Source organism: Sorex araneus, chromosome 2 (assembly GCF_027595985.1).
Source record: "Sorex araneus isolate mSorAra2 chromosome 2, mSorAra2.pri, whole genome shotgun sequence".
NCBI lineage: Eukaryota > Metazoa > Chordata > Mammalia > Eulipotyphla > Soricidae > Sorex > Sorex araneus.
Window position 1 is genome coordinate 374537757 of NC_073303.1, and position 24165 is coordinate 374561921.

The 24165-nt window shown below is 56.0% G+C and overlaps 1 protein-coding gene across 1 annotated transcript in view; it reads right to left on the minus strand.

The window, feature by feature from the left end:
- The window catches only part of TMX3 (thioredoxin related transmembrane protein 3), a 32049-nt gene extending 11403 nt beyond the window's left edge, over positions 1-20646 (minus strand). The window contains exons 1-9 of the mRNA XM_055126410.1: positions 20435-20646; positions 19444-19498; positions 15467-15506; positions 14468-14591; positions 11443-11488; positions 9387-9467; positions 7019-7118; positions 2987-3064; positions 1154-1220 (exon numbers count right to left, since the gene is read on the minus strand). Of these exons, the coding sequence (XP_054982385.1) occupies positions 1154-1220; positions 2987-3064; positions 7019-7118; positions 9387-9467; positions 11443-11488; positions 14468-14591; positions 15467-15506; positions 19444-19498; positions 20435-20483 (640 nt within the window). The 5' untranslated portion in view covers positions 20484-20646. The remainder of the gene's footprint in view (positions 1-1153; positions 1221-2986; positions 3065-7018; positions 7119-9386; positions 9468-11442; positions 11489-14467; positions 14592-15466; positions 15507-19443; positions 19499-20434) is intronic.
- Between the last annotated feature and the right edge of the window lie 3519 nt (positions 20647-24165).

Sequence of the window (24165 nt, forward strand, 5' to 3'; positions counted from 1 at the left end):
GCTCCACTGGGGCCGGTGCAGCGACGCCCAGCACGCAGCTGTCCGCCGAGCACGTGCCGTTTCTCATCTGGGGTGAGCCACCACCAAGAACGCACCTGTGTTCTTCGACGTGGCGACCGAGACCCCGGAACGCCACTGAGGATTACAAACGTGGCTGGTGGCTGATGCCAAGAGACTCTGCATTCTACGGTGACTCGGCACGGTACTGATACGGTCACCAGGGGCGGCTGCCCAGCCAGCGCAGGCTACAGCGCACCTATGCAGTGTCCAGTCACGGGCTCACGGTCTCCCTTGGATTCTTTCTTTCCTTTTGGTTTCTGGGCCACACCTGGCTGCACTACTCATGGCTCAGTGCTCAGTGCTCATTGCTGGTGGGCTCCAGAGCCCCCTGGGGTACAGGGAATCTAACTCAGGTTGGTCATGAGCAAGGCCAGTGCCCTCCCCACTGTGCCATCACTCTGGCTCTCTCTTCCTTGAATTTTAAAGCACCTTCTGCTACCTCCGGACCCTGGCAGGCCGCCCTGGACGGTGCCACAGAGCACTGGGCAGGGCTGTGGGGAAGGCGGTCCATCGTGCCCAGGAATCTCCCGCCATTCCCATTATTCTCCAAGTATGTGCCAATGTTCTTCCCAAACAGCTGCACGATGCTCCCCAGTGATCACATGCTACGGGGCTTGCTGGAAACACTTTCAAGCAAACCCTGTGTCTCCGCCAATGTATGAAGATCTCAGTCACTCTGTAACTGGGTGACAGGTGTGGGCAGCTTTATTGTCTTCCCTGTCTCTCCCCGTGATGGATGTTGGATGGAATAAAAGCAGCTTAAAGCCGGAACAAGCACGCGTTTCTCTGCCTGGGGACGAGCAGAGGCGTGGGGGCTGGGACGCAACTCCAGCATTTCAGCACTGCCAACGACGTCTGATTTCTGCTACCTTTTCTGTGCTGAAATGTCAGATACCTTTAAATCGCGCACAGGAACCGCACGGGGCTCACGTCTCAGAGACGCAGTAAGTGGCAAACAAACTCACCGCCAGCAAAGCTCTGACTGGCACATCAGCTGGAAAGGACACGCTTACCGGGAGGTACCCACGGCCGCTGGGGCCCTGAGCGGACACGAACACAACCCCCCGCCGGCAGCGGGCGCCCCGGGACTCACCATCGTACACAAAGTAGCTGCCGTCCTTGAAAACCAGCACAGCGGGGATCTCTTTCAGCTTCACGTACTGCAAGTCAGAAGTTACAGGACCTTTGGTCATTCCAATCTGAGGTTTCTCTGTCTCTCTCTCTCTCTCTCTCTCTCTCACACACACACACACACACACCACCCCCCCCCACACACACACACACACACCTCTCAGCAATGAAAACGTCCAGTTGAGAGGACGGGCAATCCCTGACTCACGCCAGAATTGGCTGTGCCTGGTGCCTCTGGCCCGGGGTCCCCAGGACAGCCCCCAGTCAGACCCAGAGGCCGGGCCGGGCCCTGTGTCTGCAAGGGGGGCAGGGAGCAGGCGCTGGGGCTACTTCCCGCACGGCAGGGCTCCGGAGGGTCAGAGCGTCCCCAGAGGGACCTCACCAGCCATAGGGTCTGTTCACTGGGCCCCTGTTCCTTACACCTGAGCTGTGGTTATTTTTAAAACAAGCCTCCAGCAAAGGGGAGTGTCTGAGACACATCATTTGGGAAAGCTACACAGAACTGTCCTGTGTAGAAAGGAACCAAGTGACCAAGTGACGGGGAGCACGTAAGAGCACCTTCTCTCCCAGGACTCCTGGCGGCAAAGCCGGTCTGAAACGTTACGAGATCGCCCAAATTTGACAGCCAACTATTCGTTCTCATTCACAATCCTTCTCCCTCTTTTCCTGTACCCCTCCGACTACCTTTCACCCCCGTGCCCACACCCCCGTCTTCTCCAATCATCTACAGCTACCCAGAGTCGGGAAGTGCCGACGCAGACAGCTGCATGAGCACTACGCTACTCGCAAGCAAGATGCCTGGCGGTGCCCAATTGTATTTCGAGATACGGGAGCACATCACGGGAGGGGCACTGTCCTTATCCGAGAACTCCGGACTTCTCTGCAAAGTCCTGCAACTATGAACCTGGAAGTAAAATGCAGACGACGGAAACGGACGGCCCAGGCACGACAGCAGCGTGCGTAAGGGAACCGGCAGAGAAGGCCCTGGTTATGGTGTGCCCGCAGCCGCGGCAGGAGTAAGGGCAGATGTCCTGCAGGCGCTGCCCTGGCCCGTCCAGGTGAGACGGCCAATGTGACAAGCAGGAGAAGCGAGGTGAGGCCGGCGGGAGGCGGGGCCAGGGCCTGGCAAACCCGGGGAAGCCCTCACTGCACGGGAAGCTCCGGGGGTGAGGTGGGAGCTGCCGGGAGGGTCCTCAAAGGAGCAGAGACCAAGTCCTTGCCCACTCAGGACAGCCTGGCCGCGGGCCCCGAACAGCCCAGCACGCTGAGGGTGCTGCTCCCTGTCCCTGCAGATCCCGGCCACGCCTCCGGTCCCAACATTCCTGCTCACTCATCTGGGGCCGGGCCCCGGTCACCCCGCTCCGGCACGCGTGTCCACGGCACCTCAGGCTTCCATCCCCGGGCTCACTCTTGAGGCCACTAGCTCGGGCCTCTCGCCTCTGCAGCCCACGAGGAGGCGGCAAGAAGCTCCACCCTACTGGGGCTGGGAGGACCCCGCTGGTCATAAAGGATTCAAGGATGAGGGCCCGGGACAAGGCAGGGTGACCCACGGCAGGGCAGCGGGGCCACCAGCAACTGCTGCTGCTTTCAAGGGCGAGAAGGGCGCTGGGGGATGACTAGAACCCGGCAGCCCCGAGACGGGAGGTTCTGCATCCTGACACGGGAAGGAAAGGGCTGGCGTTTATTTCCTCACACAGGGCAACGACTCCCAGAAAGTCAGTCTGAAAGACACGACCAAGCCGTAAGAAACACACACAGAACCCTCAGTCACTTAAAACCCAATTTTAAATATTACCTCCGGAACCACATCTTCGAAGGCAGAGTAGAAGTACGTGTAGATGATTAATTCTGAAGCAACATCGATGTACTTCTCCTGTGAGGACACAAGCAGAAAGAGGTGACTTCTAAGGGCCACTGCAGGGGCGGCGAGAGGCTGAAAGGAGGCCTGACGCCCAGGGGCCAAGGGCTGAATCAGGCACTCTGTGGTCTCCTGAGCACTGTGGGAAGAGTCCCTGACAACCCCTTGATGTGGCCCCTAAGGCACATACAAAGCTCATAATACAGTTGCAACTCAACTTCCTCCTAAGTGTTCAGAGAAAACATCACTAAGTAGTATACTCAAAGTGCGCTACTATGGACTCTTCTGTGGAGAAATAAACCGTTTCTAAGGCAAGTGATCATTCACCGTAGGGGCCACTGTAAGGTAGTACAGCAGGTGGGACTGCGCCTTGCACAAGGCCAAGCCAGGCTCGGTCCTGGCACCCCATGTGGTCACTGGATCCCTGCCCCTTGCCAGGAGTGACCCCTGAGCAATGAGTGTGGCCACTCCCCCAGGTTCCCCTCCCCCCCCAAAAAATTATAAACGAGTACTATCATGCTCCTCAAACTACACAGCCTGATATGAAACAAGCTCAATTCATGTTATTGACGGATTCTGGGGGGGGGGGTGCTCGGAGGGGCTCGGGGATGGCTCCTGCAGTGCCCAGGGGGCCGTGTGCGGCTGGTGCCGGGTGCGAGCCCCTCCCACGTCAGAGCACGCACTCAGCCCACCTGGGCCAGCAGCTCTCCCCTGGCCCAACTCCGAGGTGACCGCATGCCTTTGGGAAGAGGTGTGCGTACCTACGCCTACAGTCTCCACCCGCGAAACTGCGGAGCACAGCACTCTGACCTCTCTAGGCTCTGCACTGAGACTGCACGGAGCACAGCACTCTGACCTTCCTAGGCTCTGCACTCAGACTCACGGGGCACAGCACTCTGACCTCTCTAGGCTCTGCACTCAGACTCACGGGGCACAGCACTCTGACCTCTCTAGGCTCTGCACTCAGACTCACGGGGCACAGCACTCTGACCTCTCTAGGCTCTGCACTCAGACTCACGGGGCACAGCACTCTGACCTTCCCAGGCTCTGCACTCAGACTCACGGGGCACAGCACTCTGACCTTTCCAGGCTCTGCACTCAGACACACGGGGCACAGCACTCTGACCTCTCTAGGCTCTGCACTCAGACTCACGGGGCACAGCACTCTGACCTTTCCAGGCTCTGCACTCAGACACACGGGGCACAGCACTCTGACCTCTCTAGGCTCTGCACTGAGACTCACGGGGCACAGCACTCTGACCTCTCTAGGCTCTGCACTCAGACTCACGGGGCACAGCACTCTGACCTCTCTAGGCTCTGCACTCAGACTCACGGGGCACAGCACTCTGACCTCTCTAGGCTCTGCACTGAGACTCACGGGGCACAGCACTCTGACCTCTCTAGGCTCTGCACTCAGACTCACGGGGCACAGCACTCTGACCTTCCTAGGCTCTGCACTGAGACTCACGGGGCACAGCACTCTGACCTCTCTAGGCTCTGCACTCAGACTCACGGGGCACAGCACTCTGACCTTCCTAGGCTCTGCACTGAGACTCACGGGGCACAGCACTCTGACCTCTCTAGGCTCTGCACTCAGACTCACGGGGCACAGCACTCTGACCTCTCTAGGCTCTGCACTCAGACTCACGGGGCACAGCACTCTGACCTCTCTAGGCTCTGCACTCAGACTCACGGGGCACAGCACTCTGACCTCTCTAGGCTCTGCACTCAGACTCACGGGGCACAGCACTCTGACCTTCCTAGGCTCTGCACTCAGACTCACGGGGCACAGCACTCTGACCTCTCTAGGCTCTGCACTGAGACTCACGGGGCACAGCACTCTGACCTCTCTAGGCTCTGCACTCAGACTCACGGGGCACAGCACTCTGACCTCTCTAGGCTCTGCACTCAGACTCACGGGGCACAGCACTCTGACCTCTCTAGGCTCTGCACTCAGACTCACGGGGCACAGCACTCTGACCTCTCTAGGCTCTGCACTCACACTGCACGGAGCACAGCACTCTGACCTCTCTAGGCTCTGCACTCACACTGCACGGAGCACAGCACTCTGACCTCTCTAGGCTCTGCACTCAGACTCACGGGGCACAGCACTCTGACCTCTCTAGGCTCTGCACTCAGACTCACGGGGCACAGCACTCTGACCTCTCTAGGCTCTGCACTCAGACTCACGGGGCACAGCACTCTGACCTCTCTAGGCTCTGCACTCAGACTCACGGGGCACAGCACTCTGACCTTCCTAGGCTCTGCACTCAGACTCACGGGGCACAGCACTCTGACCTTCCCAGGCTCTGCACTGAGACTCACGGGGCACAGCACTCTGACCTTCCTAGGCTCTGCACTCAGACTCACGGGGCACAGCACTCTGACCTCTCTAGGCTCTGCACTCAGACTCACGGAGCACAGCACTCTGACCTCTCTAGGCTCTGCACTCAGACTCACGGGGCACAGCACTCTGACCTCTCTAGGCTCTGCACTCAGACTCACGGGGCACAGCACTCTGACCTCTCTAGGCTCTGCACTCAGACTCACGGGGCACAGCACTCTGACCTCTCTAGGCTCTGCACTCAGACTCACGGGGCACAGCACTCTGACCTCTCTAGGCTCTGCACTCAGACTCACGGGGCACAGCACTCTGACCTCTCTAGGCTCTGCACTCAGACTGCACGGGGCACAGCACTGACCTCTCTAGGCTCTGCACTCAGACTCACGGGGCACAGCACTCTGACCTTCCTAGGCTCTGCACTCAGACTCACGGGGCACAGCACTCTGACCTCTCTAGGCTCTGCACTCAGACTCACGGGGCACAGCACTCTGACCTCTCTAGGCTCTGCACTCAGACTCACGGGGCACAGCACTCTGACCTCTCTAGGCTCTGCACTCAGACTCACGGGGCACAGCACTCTGACCTTCCTAGGCTCTGCACTCAGACTCACGGGGCACAGCACTCTGACCTCTCTAGGCTCTGCACTCAGACTCACGGGGCACAGCACTGACCTCTCTAGGCTCTGCACTGAGACTCACGGGGCACAGCACTCTGACCTCTCTAGGCTCTGCACTCAGACTCACGGGGCACAGCACTCTGACCTCTCTAGGCTCTGCACTCAGACTCACGGGGCACAGCACTCTGACCTTCCTAGGCTCTGCACTCAGACTCACGGGGCACAGCACTCTGACCTCTCTAGGCTCTGCACTCAGACTCACGGAGCACAGCACTCTGACCTCTCTAGGCTCTGCACTCAGACTCACGGGGCACAGCACTCTGACCTCTCTAGGCTCTGCACTCAGACTCACGGGGCACAGCACTCTGACCTCTCTAGGCTCTGCACTCAGACTCACGGGGCACAGCACTCTGACCTCTCTAGGCTCTGCACTCAGACTGCACGGGGCACAGCACTGACCTCTCTAGGCTCTGCACTCAGACTCACGGGGCACAGCACTCTGACCTTCCTAGGCTCTGCACTCAGACTCACGGGGCACAGCACTCTGACCTCTCTAGGCTCTGCACTCAGACTCACGGGGCACAGCACTCTGACCTCTCTAGGCTCTGCACTCAGACTGCACGGGGCACAGCACTGACCTCTCTAGGCTCTGCACTCAGACTCACGGGGCACAGCACTCTGACCTTCCTAGGCTCTGCACTCAGACTCACGGGGCACAGCACTCTGACCTTTCCAGGCTCTGCATTCAGACTGCACTGTGCAGTCTCAAAGACACAAAATGCTTAAAAGAAAAAAAACGTGAAACCCGGGCAGGTCGACCCAGAGGCCTCCTCGGCAAGGCACGTGCTCCTGTGACCGCAGCCCCAGGAAGGGGAGCCTCCGAGGGTCGGCCTGGACGCGTCCCCTAAAGGACATCTTGTGGGAACGAAACCAGCCAGCCCCGAGCCTTTGGGGGCAGACTAGACGCCGACACACGTGCTGGGGGTCCAAGCAGGAAAGCCGCGGGTACCTTCAGAGTTGACTCTCCTCCGATGTAGACGAAAAACACCCGGTGTCTGCGCTGCACGTGCTCGAACATCTGCTGGCTGGGGAGGGGCCGGATCAGTGCCCTGGGGGGGAAGCACCAACGGAGGGCGTGTCAGAGGCCGGGGGCACACTCGGGGCTGCGGTTCCTACCACAGCCCACCAGGCCCAAGGGTAGCTGCGTTGCTGTGGGTCACTCAGCCCACATCAAACCAACAAAACTGTGGCTTATGACCCTCCCAAACCCGCATCGACAAATAATACCCGCAATTCATCAGCACTTAGAAACAGACTCCAGCCATAAGCCCCCGGGGAGTTAACACCTTCACCAATATTTTGCTAGGTAAAAACAGAACTGTAAACCTTTTAGAGCGCTCGGGTAAGAGCAACACAATACACAGGGGAATCGCACTTCTCTCCCTTTCAAATGATCATTCATACAAATACCCAGGGAAACCGCATCCCAGGAGTTCCTGAGACTATATTAAGACCATTTAGGTTTTACTCTGTCTTTTAAATTCTATAGTGCTTTAACATGCCCTATTGAGGTTAAAATATAAATGCGGCTTATAATTAAGATGTTCTTTTCTTTAAAAAAAATAATAATAATATGGAAATGGTAGCTATAATAGTACCTAAGAACCTCATAAAAAGAAAACAGAACTCTAGAGTTTTATTATACAATGCATTCTGAGTCAGACTGACGAATCAAAGGTTATTACAAAACATATTACTTCCAGAATATAATTAGACCAAGAAGCAGTTTTCCTATAAGTATGGTCTACGGCATGTTTTACTTCACCAAAATTGCAAAAAGAACAAAACCCATTTTCCAGGGGGAGCATTTCAAACTGCACAGTTCCCGGGGCGCGCTGCGTCACGTCTATTTTCACACTTGAGTCATTAGCTGGTAAGTGATGCAACTCCAGAACAGACTCCTGAAATTTCATGTGCAACAGAACCAGCCCGAGTTACATCAGGAAGCCCTTCCCAGGGTGACACGAAACTCGGCCCAGACAAAGACTGCATCAGCCAGGGGAGGCAAAGGGCATCCACGAGCAAGGCCCTCCTACAGTACAGCGGGGAGGGTGTTTGCCTTGCATGCCGCTGACCCGAGTTCGATCCCTGCCATCCCATATGGTGCCCCGAACACTGCCAGGAGTAATTCCTGAGTGCAGAGCCAGGAAAAATAACTGAACATTCCCACTGTGACCCAAGAAGCCAAAAAAATAAATAACCAAAAGAATGAATGATACATGCAGTCATGCAGTCAGATGTTGTATTGCTAAGTTTCAACTTTAATATACAACAACTCCTCCTGATTCTGTGCCCTCTTAACATATTTAAACCAGAGAATACGTTACCTTAAAGCCACAATATGAGAGGTGACCCAAGCCCATGCAGATTAACCTACGTTCCCGAGTGTTTACTGCAAAGTTCTAAATCATCAATGACATAAAGTAATTGTATGAGCTCAATCTTCTTTCTACCACAGCAAGATGTAGACTTTAAAGAAAATTTAAAAAATTCACTCCTCAAACCAAGAAGAGAAACAGAAGGATGTTTTCCTCCAGTGGACAACTCCGGAGGGGCTGGAGCGATAGCACAGAGGGCAGGACGTTTGCCTTGCCACGCAGCCAACCCGGGTTCAAGTCCCAGCATCCCCCTGTACATCGCCGGGTGTGACCCAAAAGCAAAAAAGAAAAATAGAAAATACAACTCCGGGGATCTCCAACACACACAGACCTCTCGGTTCTGGTGAAGCCACATCCCAAGCGAAAACTGAACAGAACAGAAACTTCACAGCTGGTGGGAGGAAACGGGATAGAAAGGGAAACGTTTATTAGCTCCACCTAAAGAGCAGCTTCCGGTATCAGATGGTAACGTTTAAATTTTTTTCAGAACGAAATGATGAGGTTTCTTTTCGAAGTCTCACAGTAGTAAGAAAAGTAAATCGGTTCTAGGGAGGCAGCTCTGTGGGATGAGTGAGACCCGGGTTCAAGCCCTAACTGGCACTTGGGGGAAAAAAAAGAAATCTGATGTGAAGTAGGCAATTCAAAAGCAAATTATAATCAGGTAAAAATGTAAGATTCAGAAAGAGGTTATAGTTAAATGTACTAAACCCCATTAGGAAGAAAGGTTTTCAATCTCTGACAGGAACTGAAATGTGAGGGTAACAGACCAGCAGAGATCAGGGTTCCTTCTTTCTCTCAAGGACAGCTTTGCTCGGGCTCACCTTCTCCTCTCTCCTCTCAGAAACAAACCCAAATCCGTAAAGCTGAATCCAATTACAGTCTCGTGTTCATCTTTAGCGATCACCTCACATGTCGAGACTTTTCCCAGAGACAACTTACCCAGACACCCTGTGGGCAAACTCGACAATGTCATCCTTGGTCCTCGGTCCCCGGTAACTATACGCCAAGTCCCCCTTCAGTCTTACGTGAAAAAAGAAAAAGATTAAAAAAAACAATTACTGAAACTGTTTCTCCTATTCAGCGTAAGCATACTCTATGGCCCATGAGATGACGTGTATCGGGGACCGGACAACAGGCTGGCTGGAGGACGCTTGCCCTGCACACAGCCAACCTGAGGTCACACCCCAGCACCACGTACGGTTCCCCGAGCCCACCAGGAGTGATTCCTGAGCACAGGGGCAGGAGTGAGCCCTGAGCACTGCCAGGTGTGCCCCCCCCCTGAGAAAAGATAACAGTGTATTCAACAATAAATGCAGGTTAAGTTTTAGAAGTAGCAGCAGAACCACATGAAATACACTGGGTGACTAGCTAGGTCAAAAGGTAAAGAAAACTGCTGGATTTTTGTTAAGGTGATGCAAAACCGTTTTACTCTGTGAATAGCTGCACTGTGTCCACGCCTCCTGGAACACGAATCCCATGCAGACTCATGACCGAGAGCTCACGCCTGCTCTCACTGTCAGCATGAACAGGTGGGCAGGGAGCTGAAAGGTATTTCTGGAGGCGGCGGCTCGACTGTCAGAGTGAGCTAGCAGACCCCCGAGATTAGAGACAAACAACACCCAGAGGCGTCGCTAGCTTTCCAAATCTGGGGATTTGCCAAAGGTTTAGGCATCCAGCTACATAGATGCTTAAAAAGCCATGAAAATAAGAAAGTGGACAGCGGAGTGTCCACTGAGCTTCCAGCGTGCAGCAGGACATCTCTCACACACTCGGAATCTTCCTAAGAGCCCAAGGGGAGCCCAAGGGCCCGGGAGAGGCTGAGCACTGGAGGCCGAGCAGTGCCCTTAATGCACAGGTGCACAGAGGGCGGGCAAGGCCCGGGTCTGAAGCCTGCCCTGGAGGCATGTGTGATGGACCCTGAGACCACCTTAGGAGGACCCCAGCAATTCAGAAGGAACACAAGGGGTTGTTCGCTAAATACCACACAGGCTCACCAGGCACCTCAGGAATTTGGGTTTGGTGTCTGGGCCACCCTGGAGTGCTCCTGGTGGGCTCCGGGGAGCAGAACGGGTGACAGGGACAGGGACCCAACCTGGGTTGGCCGCACGCAAGGCAGCACTTGACCCGCGCTGCATGATCTCACCGGCCCCTGACCAAACACTTTCATGATCTGTCTCTTTATTTTGCATTTTGGTTCCTGCCTGCCCGGTGGTGCTCAGGGCGCACGCCTGGCTCTGGACGCAGAGTACTGACAATTTTCAGTGTGGAAAAGCCAAGGGAGGGGGGGGGACTGCTACTCCAATTCTGTGCCATGTGGCCGAGCACATGTGTCGCCCGCATCTTCCCCTTTGAGATGTGTACTTTCATGCTTTCATGTTTGTGTCACAAGGGATACCGGACAATGCCTCCCCTGAACACATTTAATTTAAAACAAAACGGGGAGATGTAGGGAGCCATTTTACAAGCCCGGCTCTTATCCTCTAGTCAAGTGGAGGCTTACTTGGGATTCCTGTAACAAGGTCACCACTGCTGACCTTACTGATCTTATCAGTTCGCCATTCCTCTCTCACTAGCCAATGCCCATGCCTGATCTGCCCAAGGCCCATGCCTGATCTGCATTTTACTACTGTTCCTATGGGGGTCCAAGCATGCATACCGCCCCGCCCACCAAGAGGTATAAGTATTGTAACTGCTGTGAATAAACTCTTTCTCTCCTCCTCCTTCTGGCTCTGCGGCTCTCCATTCGGTTGCGTCCCCTCCTTAGCCCCAGGAAAGGTCCTCCCTGCGGGACAGGATGATGCCCGCAGGGGAGACCCCACACACACAAACACCGTCCACAAAGAAACCTCCAGAGGCACGGCTCCCCAGCATACCCGGCCCTACACAGAACTGAACTCAGATCCCCGGTCGCAAGGAGGTGGCTAGCAGCAGAGACAGTGGCAGGCGAGGAGAGCGAACGAACCAACATATATGTAAGCACAAACATTCAACTTACAGCTTAATTGTCGGGTAACCCCGCACTCCGAACTCCGAAGCAACACCTTGATGAGAGAAAAATAATTCAGGTTTTAGAAAGAGACCAGGAAATAAATAACATGATATCATATCTGCATTATATGTACACACACAGACAGACACACACACACACATACTTAGACAAATCCTTATAACTGTTTTTAAACCTAAGAATGAATATTCACAAACTAAGAAAAAACATGACATACAAAATCTTCAACCGCTGTTCTACTTAGAACACTAAGAGGAAACAAATACCGAAGAGTAAAATGATATTTTTCTGCATTTCAATTCATTTCCAGGTCAATAAAGAACTGCACTGCATTTTAACTTAAAATACTTGTAATCAGCATTTATAAAATAAACTTAACATCAGTAAGCAACTGTTCACTTGTCTTAGATCCTATGCTTTTTTTGGCAACCCAAATCCTGTCTCGAGGATTACTTTAAATTCTCTTGTGAGTTAAAATGAGCCACAGCAGATACAATGGTATCCTTTTTGAAGACTAATAACCAAAAGCAATAGGAAGATTAAGATGTTAGTGGCAAAGAAATCACTCTAGTAGGTACTGAACTATTTTAGATTCAAGGCAACAAATAGAAATAAAATATCCCAACCCCCCCAGGTTACACCAAAAATTAAACAATATGTTTACAACGTAGCATGTTTTGAAACTGAAGAATGCTCAGACTGTAATGACACAGGCATGGTCTATACCGTATTCAGGGCACAGTCATGGTCTGTACTGCCAACATCCTCCTATTGTAGTTGAGCATCAGCAAGATTCTACCACAGGAGGGTTTGCTGGTCACTAATGTTTGGTTTCTTGTGATGTGCTACCAACTTACAAACCTAAGACCAAGCGGATTTGTGGGGAAATCATTTGACTATCTCGCTCTAGAGCTCCCGGGGCACACGGGGGAGCCAAAAGGGCCAGGCCAGTGCCAGCACCGATCCAGGGCTGGGGGCACCCGCACACACCTGCTGCAGTTTCAGGGCCACCTGCAGCCAAGAAGGGGAGCCGGGGCCTTGCCGTGCCAGACAGCACCCCGTCCCGCCTCTTGGTAACATGTGTCCAGGCAGTGTCCAGAACCACAGAGGGGGGCGTTCACCTAGTTCCTCCGACGGGGAACAGGGCAAAATTTCTGTTCAACACCACGTAGACAAGCTACTGGCAGTGACCCTTTCCGACTCCCCCACGTGTGGTTATTTCTTTTAGCGGCAACACAGCAGCAGAAGTAACGAGAACTCGGGCCTTCTGTCTCTGACAGCCGTGGACTTAGGCCAATGGCAGGACTTATTTGTACCCATCTCTCTCAAGTGTGTAATAGCCAAGGCCCCAAAAAGCACGTGCCCTTATCTTAAAAATAACTGATGGCTTACAGAGTAAGTTCACCGTGGTCTGGGATGTCAGGAAGAATTCACCGTTTTACAACAGAAGGCCCGGTAGAAACCGAGGTCGGAAGCCGGGGGTTCAGCTTAGCCTTGGCTCGTGAACCTCGCGTGCCCACCCAGTAGCACATGCAGACAGAACAGCAGGGACCGAACGGGGCACGCCCATGTGACTGACACTGCAGCACGCAGTCAAACTCCAAGCAGGTCAATGAAACACGGCACCCAGAAATTCCGAGGGGAGTCCACTGCCGCCAGTGCTGGGGCTCTGGCCTGCCTGAAACCCCCCAGGCCGCCGCCTCTACTCCCTCACCTCACCTGCCTGACCTCAGCTGTCACTTCCGCCCGGTGAGGAAGGGTTTCGCCACCTCTTGGCCCTCTAGACACTGGCCCGTCACCCAGAGATCTGCCCACACTCTGATGCTCAGATACCGTGAGAACAACTGTGCCAGGCAGAGTATCTTGAAGCTGCCTGCGCCTCAAAATAATCCTGCAGTGAGAGGGAAGGTCCTTGGACCGTTCTGTAGATAAAGCAGGCAAACTTGCAAAGATCTGGGCACTTGGGAGGCAGTACTGACGAGAAGGGGGCAGGGCCAAGGCTTATACCCGAGCCTGAGCTTCAACTTCAAGCATGTGTCCTTATTTTCTAAGGTAGATCTTTGCTTCTGGGGGGGCGGAGGGGGTAGGACCACGGCTGCTGCTCCGGGGTCATTGCTGGCAGTGTTCAGGGACCACCAAGCCGGGGTCGGCTGCCTGCCAGACCCTCTCCCTGGCCCCTCTTTTCTTCTTAGAGAGGAACCGAGCACAGAGGACTCAGACTCCCGCGGGATCCGAGCAGTCCTTTCCTGACCGCAGTCGCTTCCCGGAGCCGCACCCCGGCTCACTGGCTTTCCCGTGAGAGCAGCAGGCGAAGGCAGCGGGAGGCCTGGCTGTGCTCAGTGGAGCCCGAGGACTCGGGGCCGACTCCCGAGCGCACGGTGTGAAATCCCCCAACACCACCGCCCTGCGGCCCGCCTTCCGTTTCTTCACCCACACAGCAAACTGGGGCAGTGCTGAGACGTTAGGTCACAACCCGTCACTGCCACTCAACTCTGCCCTGGGCCCTGAGGGCTGCCGGGGACGGCAGGGAGAGCGGGGGCGGCTCTGAGCGCTGGGGGCTGCGGCCAGGCCCGGGGCCGTGGTTGGAGGCGTTTCCCGGGCACGGCCCAAGCTCACCAGGACTCCGTGCCCTGTGCGCGGCCTCTCACTCTGCGAGTGCTGCCCGGGTTGCTCGTACATCTGCTCTCTCCCCAAGCCCCACCCGCTCCCACCCCTCCCACCCCGCACGGCCTCTCAGAAGCTGCAAGCTAATCCGTTCCTCATCCCCAAAGCAGCAGTGCCAGGGGAACGGGGGATGGGGAGAGGGAGTTCTGGAGCGTCTGCCCGCAAGCTGCTGGGGTGAGAGTGGGCTTTGGGGGGGAGGGCGGAGCCCGTGTTCCATGTAAGGTGCACGCGCTTTCATGGCTCAGCAACAGGCCGGCACTGCCCAGATCACTTCAATTTTACCTAAATGAAACAAGTAGGTTACTTCTTCCTGCCACCGTGATGGTGCTTCAGCAGAGGAAGGACTTACTGGAGTGGGACGTGGCATCCATCTTGCCAACCTTCACCGGAGACCCAACATTCTTCATCTCAAGTCCAACTTCGTTCCATATTGGTTCCAATTTTTTACAATGGCCACACCACGGTGCATAAAACTTATAAAATGGAAAAAAAATCAAATAAACCACTAAAATGTTTTTGCTATTACAGACATGCACCATAATTTCTAAAGAACCTTTTAAAATGAGCAAATAACCTGTTTCAGGAAAAAAAACTAAGCTAAAATAAAAAACAAAATGTTAGTGGTCACCCAGAAACACACACACACACACACACACACACACACACACACACACACACACACACACACACACACACACACACACCCCAACTGCAAGCATATAGCTCCCCCGTCGGCAGCAGTGTTATTGTAGGTTCTTTTCACGTGATCACTGAGAGTAAGTGACAGTGAAGTATGGCTGACAGCCAGCGCACCCTCGCTCCAAGCGCATGCCTACGTTCTGTGTAAAGTACAGCCCGAGACACACCAGCGTGCAGCACATCTCTGAAGTAGGAAGACCGCATAAATGTCTCTGCAACAAAACTTCCAGCTCAGCGGTGCCTCGGCTACTCCAAGGCTGGTCCGAGTCAGGCGATGAGGACCTGGCTGGCAGGGGATCCAGCCAGAGGCCACCGATGGCCTGGAAGCCTGAGCGTATGGACCAAAGGCAACTCTGCTCTGCCCAGTCACAGGGGCAGGGGCGTGGGGTGGGGGGCACTCCGCTTCCCCCAGTTCCATAGTATAATAAATGGCTGCACTTACATGAAATCAGGCTAATCTCTTTCCTAATATTCCAAGTGCTTGTAAAAAAAACCTCAAGACTTATGGTTCATTTTAATATAAGACATGAAAAACCCAAGAAAACAAAATTAGCAACACTCATCAGAACTATTACTACATGTGGGCTGAAAAGAATAGAAATACGTAAAGGTTAAGGGTGGATAATTAACGCAAAATTCACATACTCACATCTACAAGCCAAATGTCGCTTTTCCGACTATCTTTAAACCTATTAAGACAAAAACAAGAAAAAGTCTGATTGTGTTTGTTTCCAATTTATAATGTGTTCGCTTCCAATTTATAATTCCCTGGTATAGATGAGAAGCTGGTAATTACAGGGGCGTGAAACAAACGCAATGAATTTCTGTGAAAATATTGTTTACTCAAGGATTCTACGTTTTAAGTCACTAAACTCTTTAATTGGAAGAGACCCGGAAACAACTCATTAGGGAGAAGCAACTGCTTTAGGAAGTCGGGACAGGCGAGAGCATGGCGGACGGGTGCGGCCCTGGGTCCGAGCCTCAGCACCAAACACCACCTTGAAATCCCCGCCAGCAGCTCCGGGGCCCCAGGGTGCTCCCTGCCCAGATGTCTATACGCAGGGTGCAGGCAGCGTTACCCCCCAGGCTCAGCTCTCTGAATCACGGGGGGGCCTCAAACCTCACCACAGAGAGCCCCCCAGCCTCAAAAAGCAAAGGCTATATTTTGCTCCTGAGCAAAGTCCTCGTAAGATGAGCCTGGGGCCATGACACGCCAGGGCCCCCAGGGGCTCTCCGTGTATCACCCCTAACCCTCGCCAAGCATGTGGTCACGTGACTCCCGATGCCATCGGGGACAGGGCAGGCACTGGGTGCATACACGGCCAGCCCCAGTGAAAAGCCCTGGGCCCCGAGGAACCAACAAGCTCTCTTGGAAGATCACTTTCGTGCCCCTGCTTCTAGATTCTTCTGGGGGCCAGTCCCTGCTTTCCCAGTCACCCCTGCACCTTTTATCTCTGGCGACTACGTTTCGTGTCCCAGGCTCAGTGCATCGAGCCAGTCACCTCTGGTGGACCCCTGGGTGCCGGTGACCCGCCAGAGCACCCTCCTAAGGCAAAGCACTCAACACTGCACTGAACACTGGTCCACACCCCCTTCCCCCCGCCACAGGGGGAAAAACACGATTCTCTTCACTCACCGGGCGCCACGAGAGGGTTCCACTCCAAGACATGCACCCCACCGCCCCCAGCCCACCCGGGTATGTCAGGTTTGCGTTCTTTCCCTTCCAAAGGCTTTCCGGCAAAAAGCACTACCGGCCCCACGAGGCCTTCCGGAACCTTCCCAGCCGGAAAGCCGGTCCCTCCACAGCCACTGGCGCTGCCTACAGCCGTCACTCATCTATTCACCGCCCCGGGTCCGTGTCCCCAGGACTCACCTACCTGCAGGGGCCCCGAGGCAGCTCCGCACCCATCTCCACCCCCAAGGAGGCGACCAGTGCCACCAGGGCACAGGCGCCAGAGGGCGTAGGCCGCGCCCGCCGTGCCAGGAGAAACCCCGGGACCCCGCCAGGAGCCACGGGTGCCTGAAGCGGGACCTGCCAGCTCCATGGCGCCAGCGTGCCGTCCTGCCTGCCCCCAGAGGAACCAAAGGCGGCAGGTGAGTGTGGGTGGGTCCCCGGTGGGCTGCTGGAGGTCAGAGAGAGCAGCCGGCTGGGGCCCCCTGCGAGGCTGCGGTCACTGCGAGCCGGGCAGATGTGGGGCATCATGTGAGTCATGCGCAGGACGAGAGCCCGGCACCGCAGTCCCTGGGGAAAACCCACACGAGAGCGGCCCAGAGCTGGTACCGGGCCCTCCCGAGGGCTCCCACGGGCTCTCGAGTTGCTGTCCCTGGTTTCCGGTGCCACGGGGGACAGGGCAGGCACCAGGTGCAGACACAAGCAGCCCCCGTGACGAGCCCTGGCCCCGAGGGACCGGTGAGATTTCCTGGAAGATCACGTTCACGCCTCGGCTGACGGAGGAGTCAAGCCCCCCGGCCCGGCCCGGCCCCTGCTGCTAGATTCTACTGGGACCTGACCCTGCTGTCCAGGGTCGCCCCTGCGTTCTCTGGGGTGACCGCGCTGTCTCCATCGCTCCCCTGGCTCCATGAGGCCAGGGCCCATGCAACCCCCGAGCCCCACCTTTGCGGGGGGCCAGAAAGAACCCAAACGTTGGTGGGTGGTGATACGCTCAAGAACAGGAAGAACGGGAAGGTGTGTTGGCCCCGGGACCCGACCCGGCCGTTCCGTCTGGGCAGGAGACCACGGCGTGTGTTAACGGCCCGCACGGGCCCCGTTTCTGCTGGGCAGTGCCCGGTGCAGGCCCTCAGGGACGGCGTCATGAACGGAGCGGGAGGTCCGGGGCCCCACTCTGAGGCGAGCTAGCCCCAGTCCAGGGCCCAAGCTGGTCGAGGGGAGGCATGAGCCGTGCAGAGACACCAGGCCATCGTCTCATAGGGAGGAACTGGACCCGAGTCTCCACATTCACCTGCTAACCAAGCCAGGCCGGACACCACCACACCCAGGGCAGCGCCGTGCGGCAGAGCCCGGGACCCTGGACGGGAGGGGAAGGGCCTCCGGGAGCGCTCGGAGGGCGGGAGGGCTGCGGGGGGGACCAGAGGCCCGAGGACGGGACAGGTACTCAGGCGAGTTCTGTCTTGAATGGTGTCCCGAGACGGTCGGACCCACGGCACAGAGAGTGCACAGGCACAGGGCGAGGAGGAGGGACTGGGAACTCTGCTCAAAGGGCACGGATGTGGGCTGTAGGCTGTGCACGCACAGGCTCGGGTTCGAGCACCAACACCTCGCGGTCTTCCTGAGCACAGGACGGTGAGCTGCTGCCGCACAGGGCAGGGGTGGCGCTGAGTGGGGAGGGGAGGGGACGGGGTCTGAGAGGAGCCACAGGTGAGTGCGGGCAAGCGTCCAGGTGGAGACCGGCGGGGGCTGGGGCGCCACACCACTGGGCACGAGACCCCCAAGGCCCAAGGGCAACGACCCCCACCTGCTCAAGGAAACCCACCTGGCACTGCACCTCCAGTCCGCGTGGGGAGACAGACCCTCAACCACCCGCCCTGCCCGATCTGGATCGAGGTTTCGAGCCCCTCCCCCCAGCTCCAGAGAGGCCCACGGGATGACGGGGGCTCGGTCACAGTCACACGCTGTCCCCTCACTGGCCGGGGAGGGGGCTGCCATCAGGCTGCTCGGGGCATCAGCAGCTGGCCAGGAGATCAAGCTGGACCCCAGCATCCCCGCGTGACCATCCGGGGTGACGGGGGCAAGTGTGCCCTGGGCTGCCCAGGGCCCCGAGGCCAGTCCCCGCTTTCTACGGCACCGCGCTGGTCAGCCTGGGACCCGCGGGGGGTGACATGCGCCACCCATCTGTCACAGCGCGGCGGCTCTGACCCGGGGACGCAGGGCCCCACGGAGAAGATGCAGACTAGTCTGTCTCCTGGACAGGCCCCCCAAGCCCCACACCCACCGTCAGGACAGTCTAAAGGAAGAGGCCCCTGAGACAGCCCCCAGGGGAGCCCTAAGGCCGGCGATGACCCCCAGAGGAACAACCCCCCCCCCCCCCCGGCACACACCTGCACCGCTAGGCCAGAACCCAGAACCTCCCAGCCCTGGCACCAGGGTGGCAGCCGGGCGTGCCAGGAGGCCAAGGCTGCGAGAGAACAAGCTCAGCACCGCGCCGCCCTCAAGGGCACGGCGGCAGGTGGAGGGAGGCCCAGAGGAGCGTGGGCACGGCAGCAGGGGCAGGGCGCAGAGAGGACGCGAGTCCCAGAGAGCAGCATCGGGCTGACACCGGCTCCCTGAGGTCCGGCCTGGATCTGTGAGCGCCCCGGCAGCAGGCCTGGGCGGGAAGGCCGCGGGGCCTCAGGGGCAGCCAGGCAGGGCTGAGGGAGCGACGGGAGGGCAGGCCGCCTCGGACCCAAGCCTGTGATGACCTGGGCGGGCCCAGGGGCACAAGACCCCGCACAGGGTCTTAGGGAACAGGAGCTGCGCTGGTTTCTCCGTCTGCTGTCGGTGAAGGTCTCCGAGGCCCGACTAAGCCCTTTCCACAACCCCGCACAGAGCTGGGACAGGCCTGTCATTAGCATGTCAGTTCCTGCACGTGTGTGCGGATGAACATCACGGAGGTGCGTATGGATACTCACGAGTCATCTAAATCTTCCACGATGCCTTTACAGAAAGCCATGCCCAGTAAAAGCACTGAAAGAGGAAAAAAAAAAAAGAGAGAGAGACCATAATGTGTAGCCGACCACGCGTGTCATTAGGTGTTCCTGCTTAGTCACCCAGGCGACGTCAGGAGTATTCTACAACCTTGAGAAAAAGAAAAGTGCCCCCCCACCACCACCCACGGCACAAGTGATGCAAGAACCAAAGCCCTTCACCTGTGCAGCAACATCTACCTCCCACCCAGAGAGCCCGGGGCTGGCAAGTTGCATGCGGGTGGGGGGGGGGGGGGAGGGAATCAAACAGGGAGGTGGGTTCTAGGCAGCACTGGCTTCCTCGCGCTCGGCCCATTTTCCTCTTTCACCAGGCCATCTTGGGGGCGTAGAGACAAAAAAATAAAAATAAAAAAAATAAATAAATAAAAATAAAGCCCCTCCTCCTCCGGGTTCCCCCTCTCCTGCCGCAGCGGGGACGCAGGGTCTACACTGGGGCCCCTCTGCAAGGAAGTAGCAGGTCCCCTCCCAACGCCCCGCCCTCCGCAGGCACCCATGCAAACAAGTGGATGGATGACAGCCCCGCTTAGGGGATGATTTTCCCCCCCGTGGGTTTTTTTTCGGTTTTTATTTTATTTTATTTTATTCTTTTTGCAGCGCTAGGCATGGAGGCGCCAGGACCGTTAAAGGCTGCGCACCGTCACGCGTGTCCGCGACCCGCCCGGCCCGCAGCGGCGCGCGCACGGCGCCCCCAGCCCCTGCGCGGCCCCGGCGCGGGGCTGCGGCACTCGGGGGGCGCCGGGGGCTGGGCAGGGCCCCCCGCCGCGCTCTGACCATGAGCTGCCCTTGGCCCGCGGGCGTCCCCGGGGTGCGGCGGCGGCGGCGGCGGGGGGCGGGGGCGGGGGTGGGGCGGCTGCGGGGACCCCCGGGGACAGCGTCGGCCGAGCCCCCCCACCGCGCCCCCCGGGGCGGCCTTTACCTGTGGCGCAGAGTCGCAGGGCGGCCCCGCAGCGCCGCGCGGCTGCCATGGTCGCCGCAGGAGCAGCCGGAGCCGACGCGGCCGAGGGCACGGACGGGACCCGGCAGCGCCGCCTCCGCGCCCGGAAAGGGAAGCGCGGCCCGGGGCGCGGACGGGCGGCGGCGGCGGCGGCGGCGGCGGCGGCGGCGGTCGCGTCTCCTCTGCGCAGGCGCGCGCGGTGCTAGGCAGGGCGGGGGGACCGGGCCGGGTTCCCGCAGCGGCGCGGCCGCGTCCCGCCTGCGCAGGCGCGCTCCAGGGTGGGTGCAGGGGGGCGGGCCCGGCTCCCGCAGCGAGGCGGCCGCGTCCCGTCTACGCAGGCGCGCTCGCGGGGCGGGGGGCCGCAGATGCATGCGCAGTCGGAGCGGCGCGGGGCAGGGAGGCCGTAGGCGCAGGCGCGGGCGCAGTGGGCGTGGTCTGGCCTGGCTGCGGGCCCGCAGCACCGAGCGTGGGAACCCTGCTACCCGGGAGCTCTCCCGGCCGTCTTTGGAGCCTCGGAGAGGGCACCGGGCACCCGAACGCGGCTTGTCCTGGTCTTCAGGCAGCCCTGCGGCCTCGCCGCGTGCAGGGAGCGCGCCCGACCGTGCCCAGAAGCGGCTTTGGGGAGCCGCTTGTGCAAAACCCACTTGTGCTCTTGCAATCTTCTTTGGGGGCAGTGGGAAGTCCGCCCGATGGCAGAAAGGGAGGGATGCTATTAAAGACAGTCCCGGTAGAACACGCCTTTCATAAGCTTTGGACCCCGAAAAGAAAGGGGCGACAGCATATAGGGGTCAGCGCCGCGCCCCCGCCCGTCTGCGGCGGTGACCCTGAGCTCAGAGCCCGCTGGGGCGCAAAACCGAGAAATAGGAAAGTCATTATAGCATTGGGGGGATAAATTATTCTGTTTTCTGATGATTTTTAGTGAAATATTCTAAAGTGCATCGTTAACTCTGCCCAGAGGGAGAGAACAGCGGGTGGGCGTTTGCTCTCACACAGTGGGCTCAGGTTCTGGCCCCCAACGCCCTTGTGGGTCGCTCAAGCCCAACCTGGAGTGAACCCCGAGTGTAGGACCAGTCGGGAAATCCTGAGTCCTGCCCAGTGTGGCCCAAAACAACCCTTGTTACCTCTTATTTTCTAAACAACAAAGGGACTGGGAAGATAGTAGAGTGGGAAGGGCAAGGGCTTGCAGGGGGCCAGCCGGGTTCGGTCCTGGTTCCCCCACGTGCCCCCCCCCCCCCCCCCCCGCCAACCCCAGCAAGAGTCAGCCCTGAGCACTGTCGTGTGTGCCCCTCCCCATAAATTAAATAAAAGCAATATAGTTTTAAACCTAGTTCCTCTTCACTCATTTGCCTTTAATGAACTGTATACCCATCAATTAATAGGATTTTTAATAAGACACTTATCTACCTGTTACGACAGCAAAAACAGATTAATTAGGAGAAGTGACGGGCAACAGTGTTCAAGCAATATCACTCTCCACCTCAGCTTTTCAATGGTGGGACCACTAGCCACGTATAGCATCTGGTTTGAGGCAGAATCTCATTTTACTTTCTTATATTTCAACTGAAATTTTTTAAAAATGGACCACACCTGGTGATGCTCAGGACTTCCTCCTGACTGTGCTCAGGCATCATTCCTGGCAGGGTTTGGGGACCACATGGGGTGTTGGGGATGGCCAATCTATGCCTAGGTAGGGCATATGCCAGGCCAGCACCACACCCGCTGCACTGTCGCTCCAGCCCTCAACTTAAATTTCAAATCTGATATTTGATTCAGATAATGAAACGGTTTTAAGTACTTCTAGAAAACCTTGCTTATATGAAGTTGCTTTTCAAGGAGATGAAATCTGAATCCTGAAAACTTTAGAATCTGAGATGACAGACACAATAAATAGTAACTATTCATTAGATTTTGAATATATGTAAAACAAAATCACTGTATCACCGTCATCCCATTGATCGTTGACTTACTCGAGGGGGCCCAGTAATGTCTTCATTCATCCTAGCCCTGAGATTTTAGCAGCCTCTCTTTACTCAACCTTGCCAATGGTGCCGCATTAGAGACTCTTCAGGGTCAGGGGAATGAGACCCATCATTGTTACTGTTTTTGGCATATGAAAACGCCACAGGGAGCTTGCCAGGCTCTCCCATGCGGGCAGTAAACTCTCGGTAGCTTGCCAGGTTCTCCGAGAGGGAGAACTAGGGTATAAGATGTTCCGGGAGCTTGGTTTTATAGTCTCTGGATGTTGGCCGTTGATGGGATTACATGGTGGTGGGGGCAGTTTCTGGGTGTGACTGCCTAGCTACTGGAAATTGGGGGATCTGGGTGGAAGAGGCCCAGTCCCAATCCAAACAGGCTTGGAGATCTCAGCCCCGTGGTCCCGCATACCTAGGTTCCTCTGCCGTTTCCTTCATGCATGAGGCTTGTCCAAGCATGTGGAGAGTGGCTTTGAGCATGGCTGTGGCTCGGTTCCCGAGTCTCTTGCCCGCGCACCTGACTGTCTTCAGCAGGGCCCCTCAGAGGGGGAGGGTTGAGTTTCCCTCCCCGCCCCGAGCAGAGCCCTGACAGCCTAAGAGCTCCGGAACCCAGCCACAGCCATATAAAACAAAATAGTAGTTTTATATGTTAAGTTTTAAATAAAATAGTTACAAGTCAATAAAATATATTAAAATCAACATTTCCCATTTGATTTGTTATTCAATGTGATGTCAAGAAAGCTACAACTGGGGCTGGAGCAATAGCACAGGGGGTAGGGCGTTTGCCTTGCACACGGCTGACCCAGGTTCGATTCCCACCATCCCATATGGTCCCCTGAGCACTGCCAGGGGTAATTCCCAAGTGCAGAGCCAGGAGTAACCCCCATGCATTGCCGGGTGTGACCCAAAAAGCAAAAAAAAAAATGGCCATGTCAGATATTACCATGTCCTATTTTTACCAATCTGCTTAAAAAAATAAAAGAATTTCCTTGAATATGAGGAGACAAATGGGAAATTTATTATTATGTGTAATAGCTATTTCATATATTTAATCATTTCAGTAGCAACTTATTGATAATATAAAATAAATTATTTTATATAAGCAATATAAAATAAATTATTGTGGGCCTGTTATGAGGCAGGCTTGAGGGGTGATTGGGAAAATTCGAGACTGTGTGGAGGGAAGGTGACAGTGGTGGTGGGATTGGTGTAGGAGTATTAAATGTCTATAACAAATCATCATGAGCAAGTTTTCAAACCACAGTGCTTATAAAAAATATAGAGGGAAAAATTTACTTCAATAGGCCTTACATATTTCATGTGAACTCCAAAATAGCACAGAATTTCTGTAAAAGTTTTATTAATGACAGGTAAGGCATGATTATTACCATAATGAGATCGAATATAAAATAAAATTTAATGCAATAAAAAAATTAAAATAGCTGTTTTACTGAGAGAGCTTCATGCACTGGAGCACATGTATTGCATGCAGGAGGCCTGGGTTGATCCCCAACACCAAAGGGTCCGCTGAGCACTGCCAGGAGGGATTTCTGAGCATAGAGCAGGTCAGCCTCAAACCAGCGCCCAACCCCACCAAATAAATAAATGTTGCTCCAAACATCCTACATTGGATAGTAAAATAAATGAAATGAGATAGTCAAAGAGTTAGATAGAAAGAAAACTCACCCCATGCCGGGCTGCGACAGTGGAAGCCGGGCATCCTCCAATTTTTTTAACCTC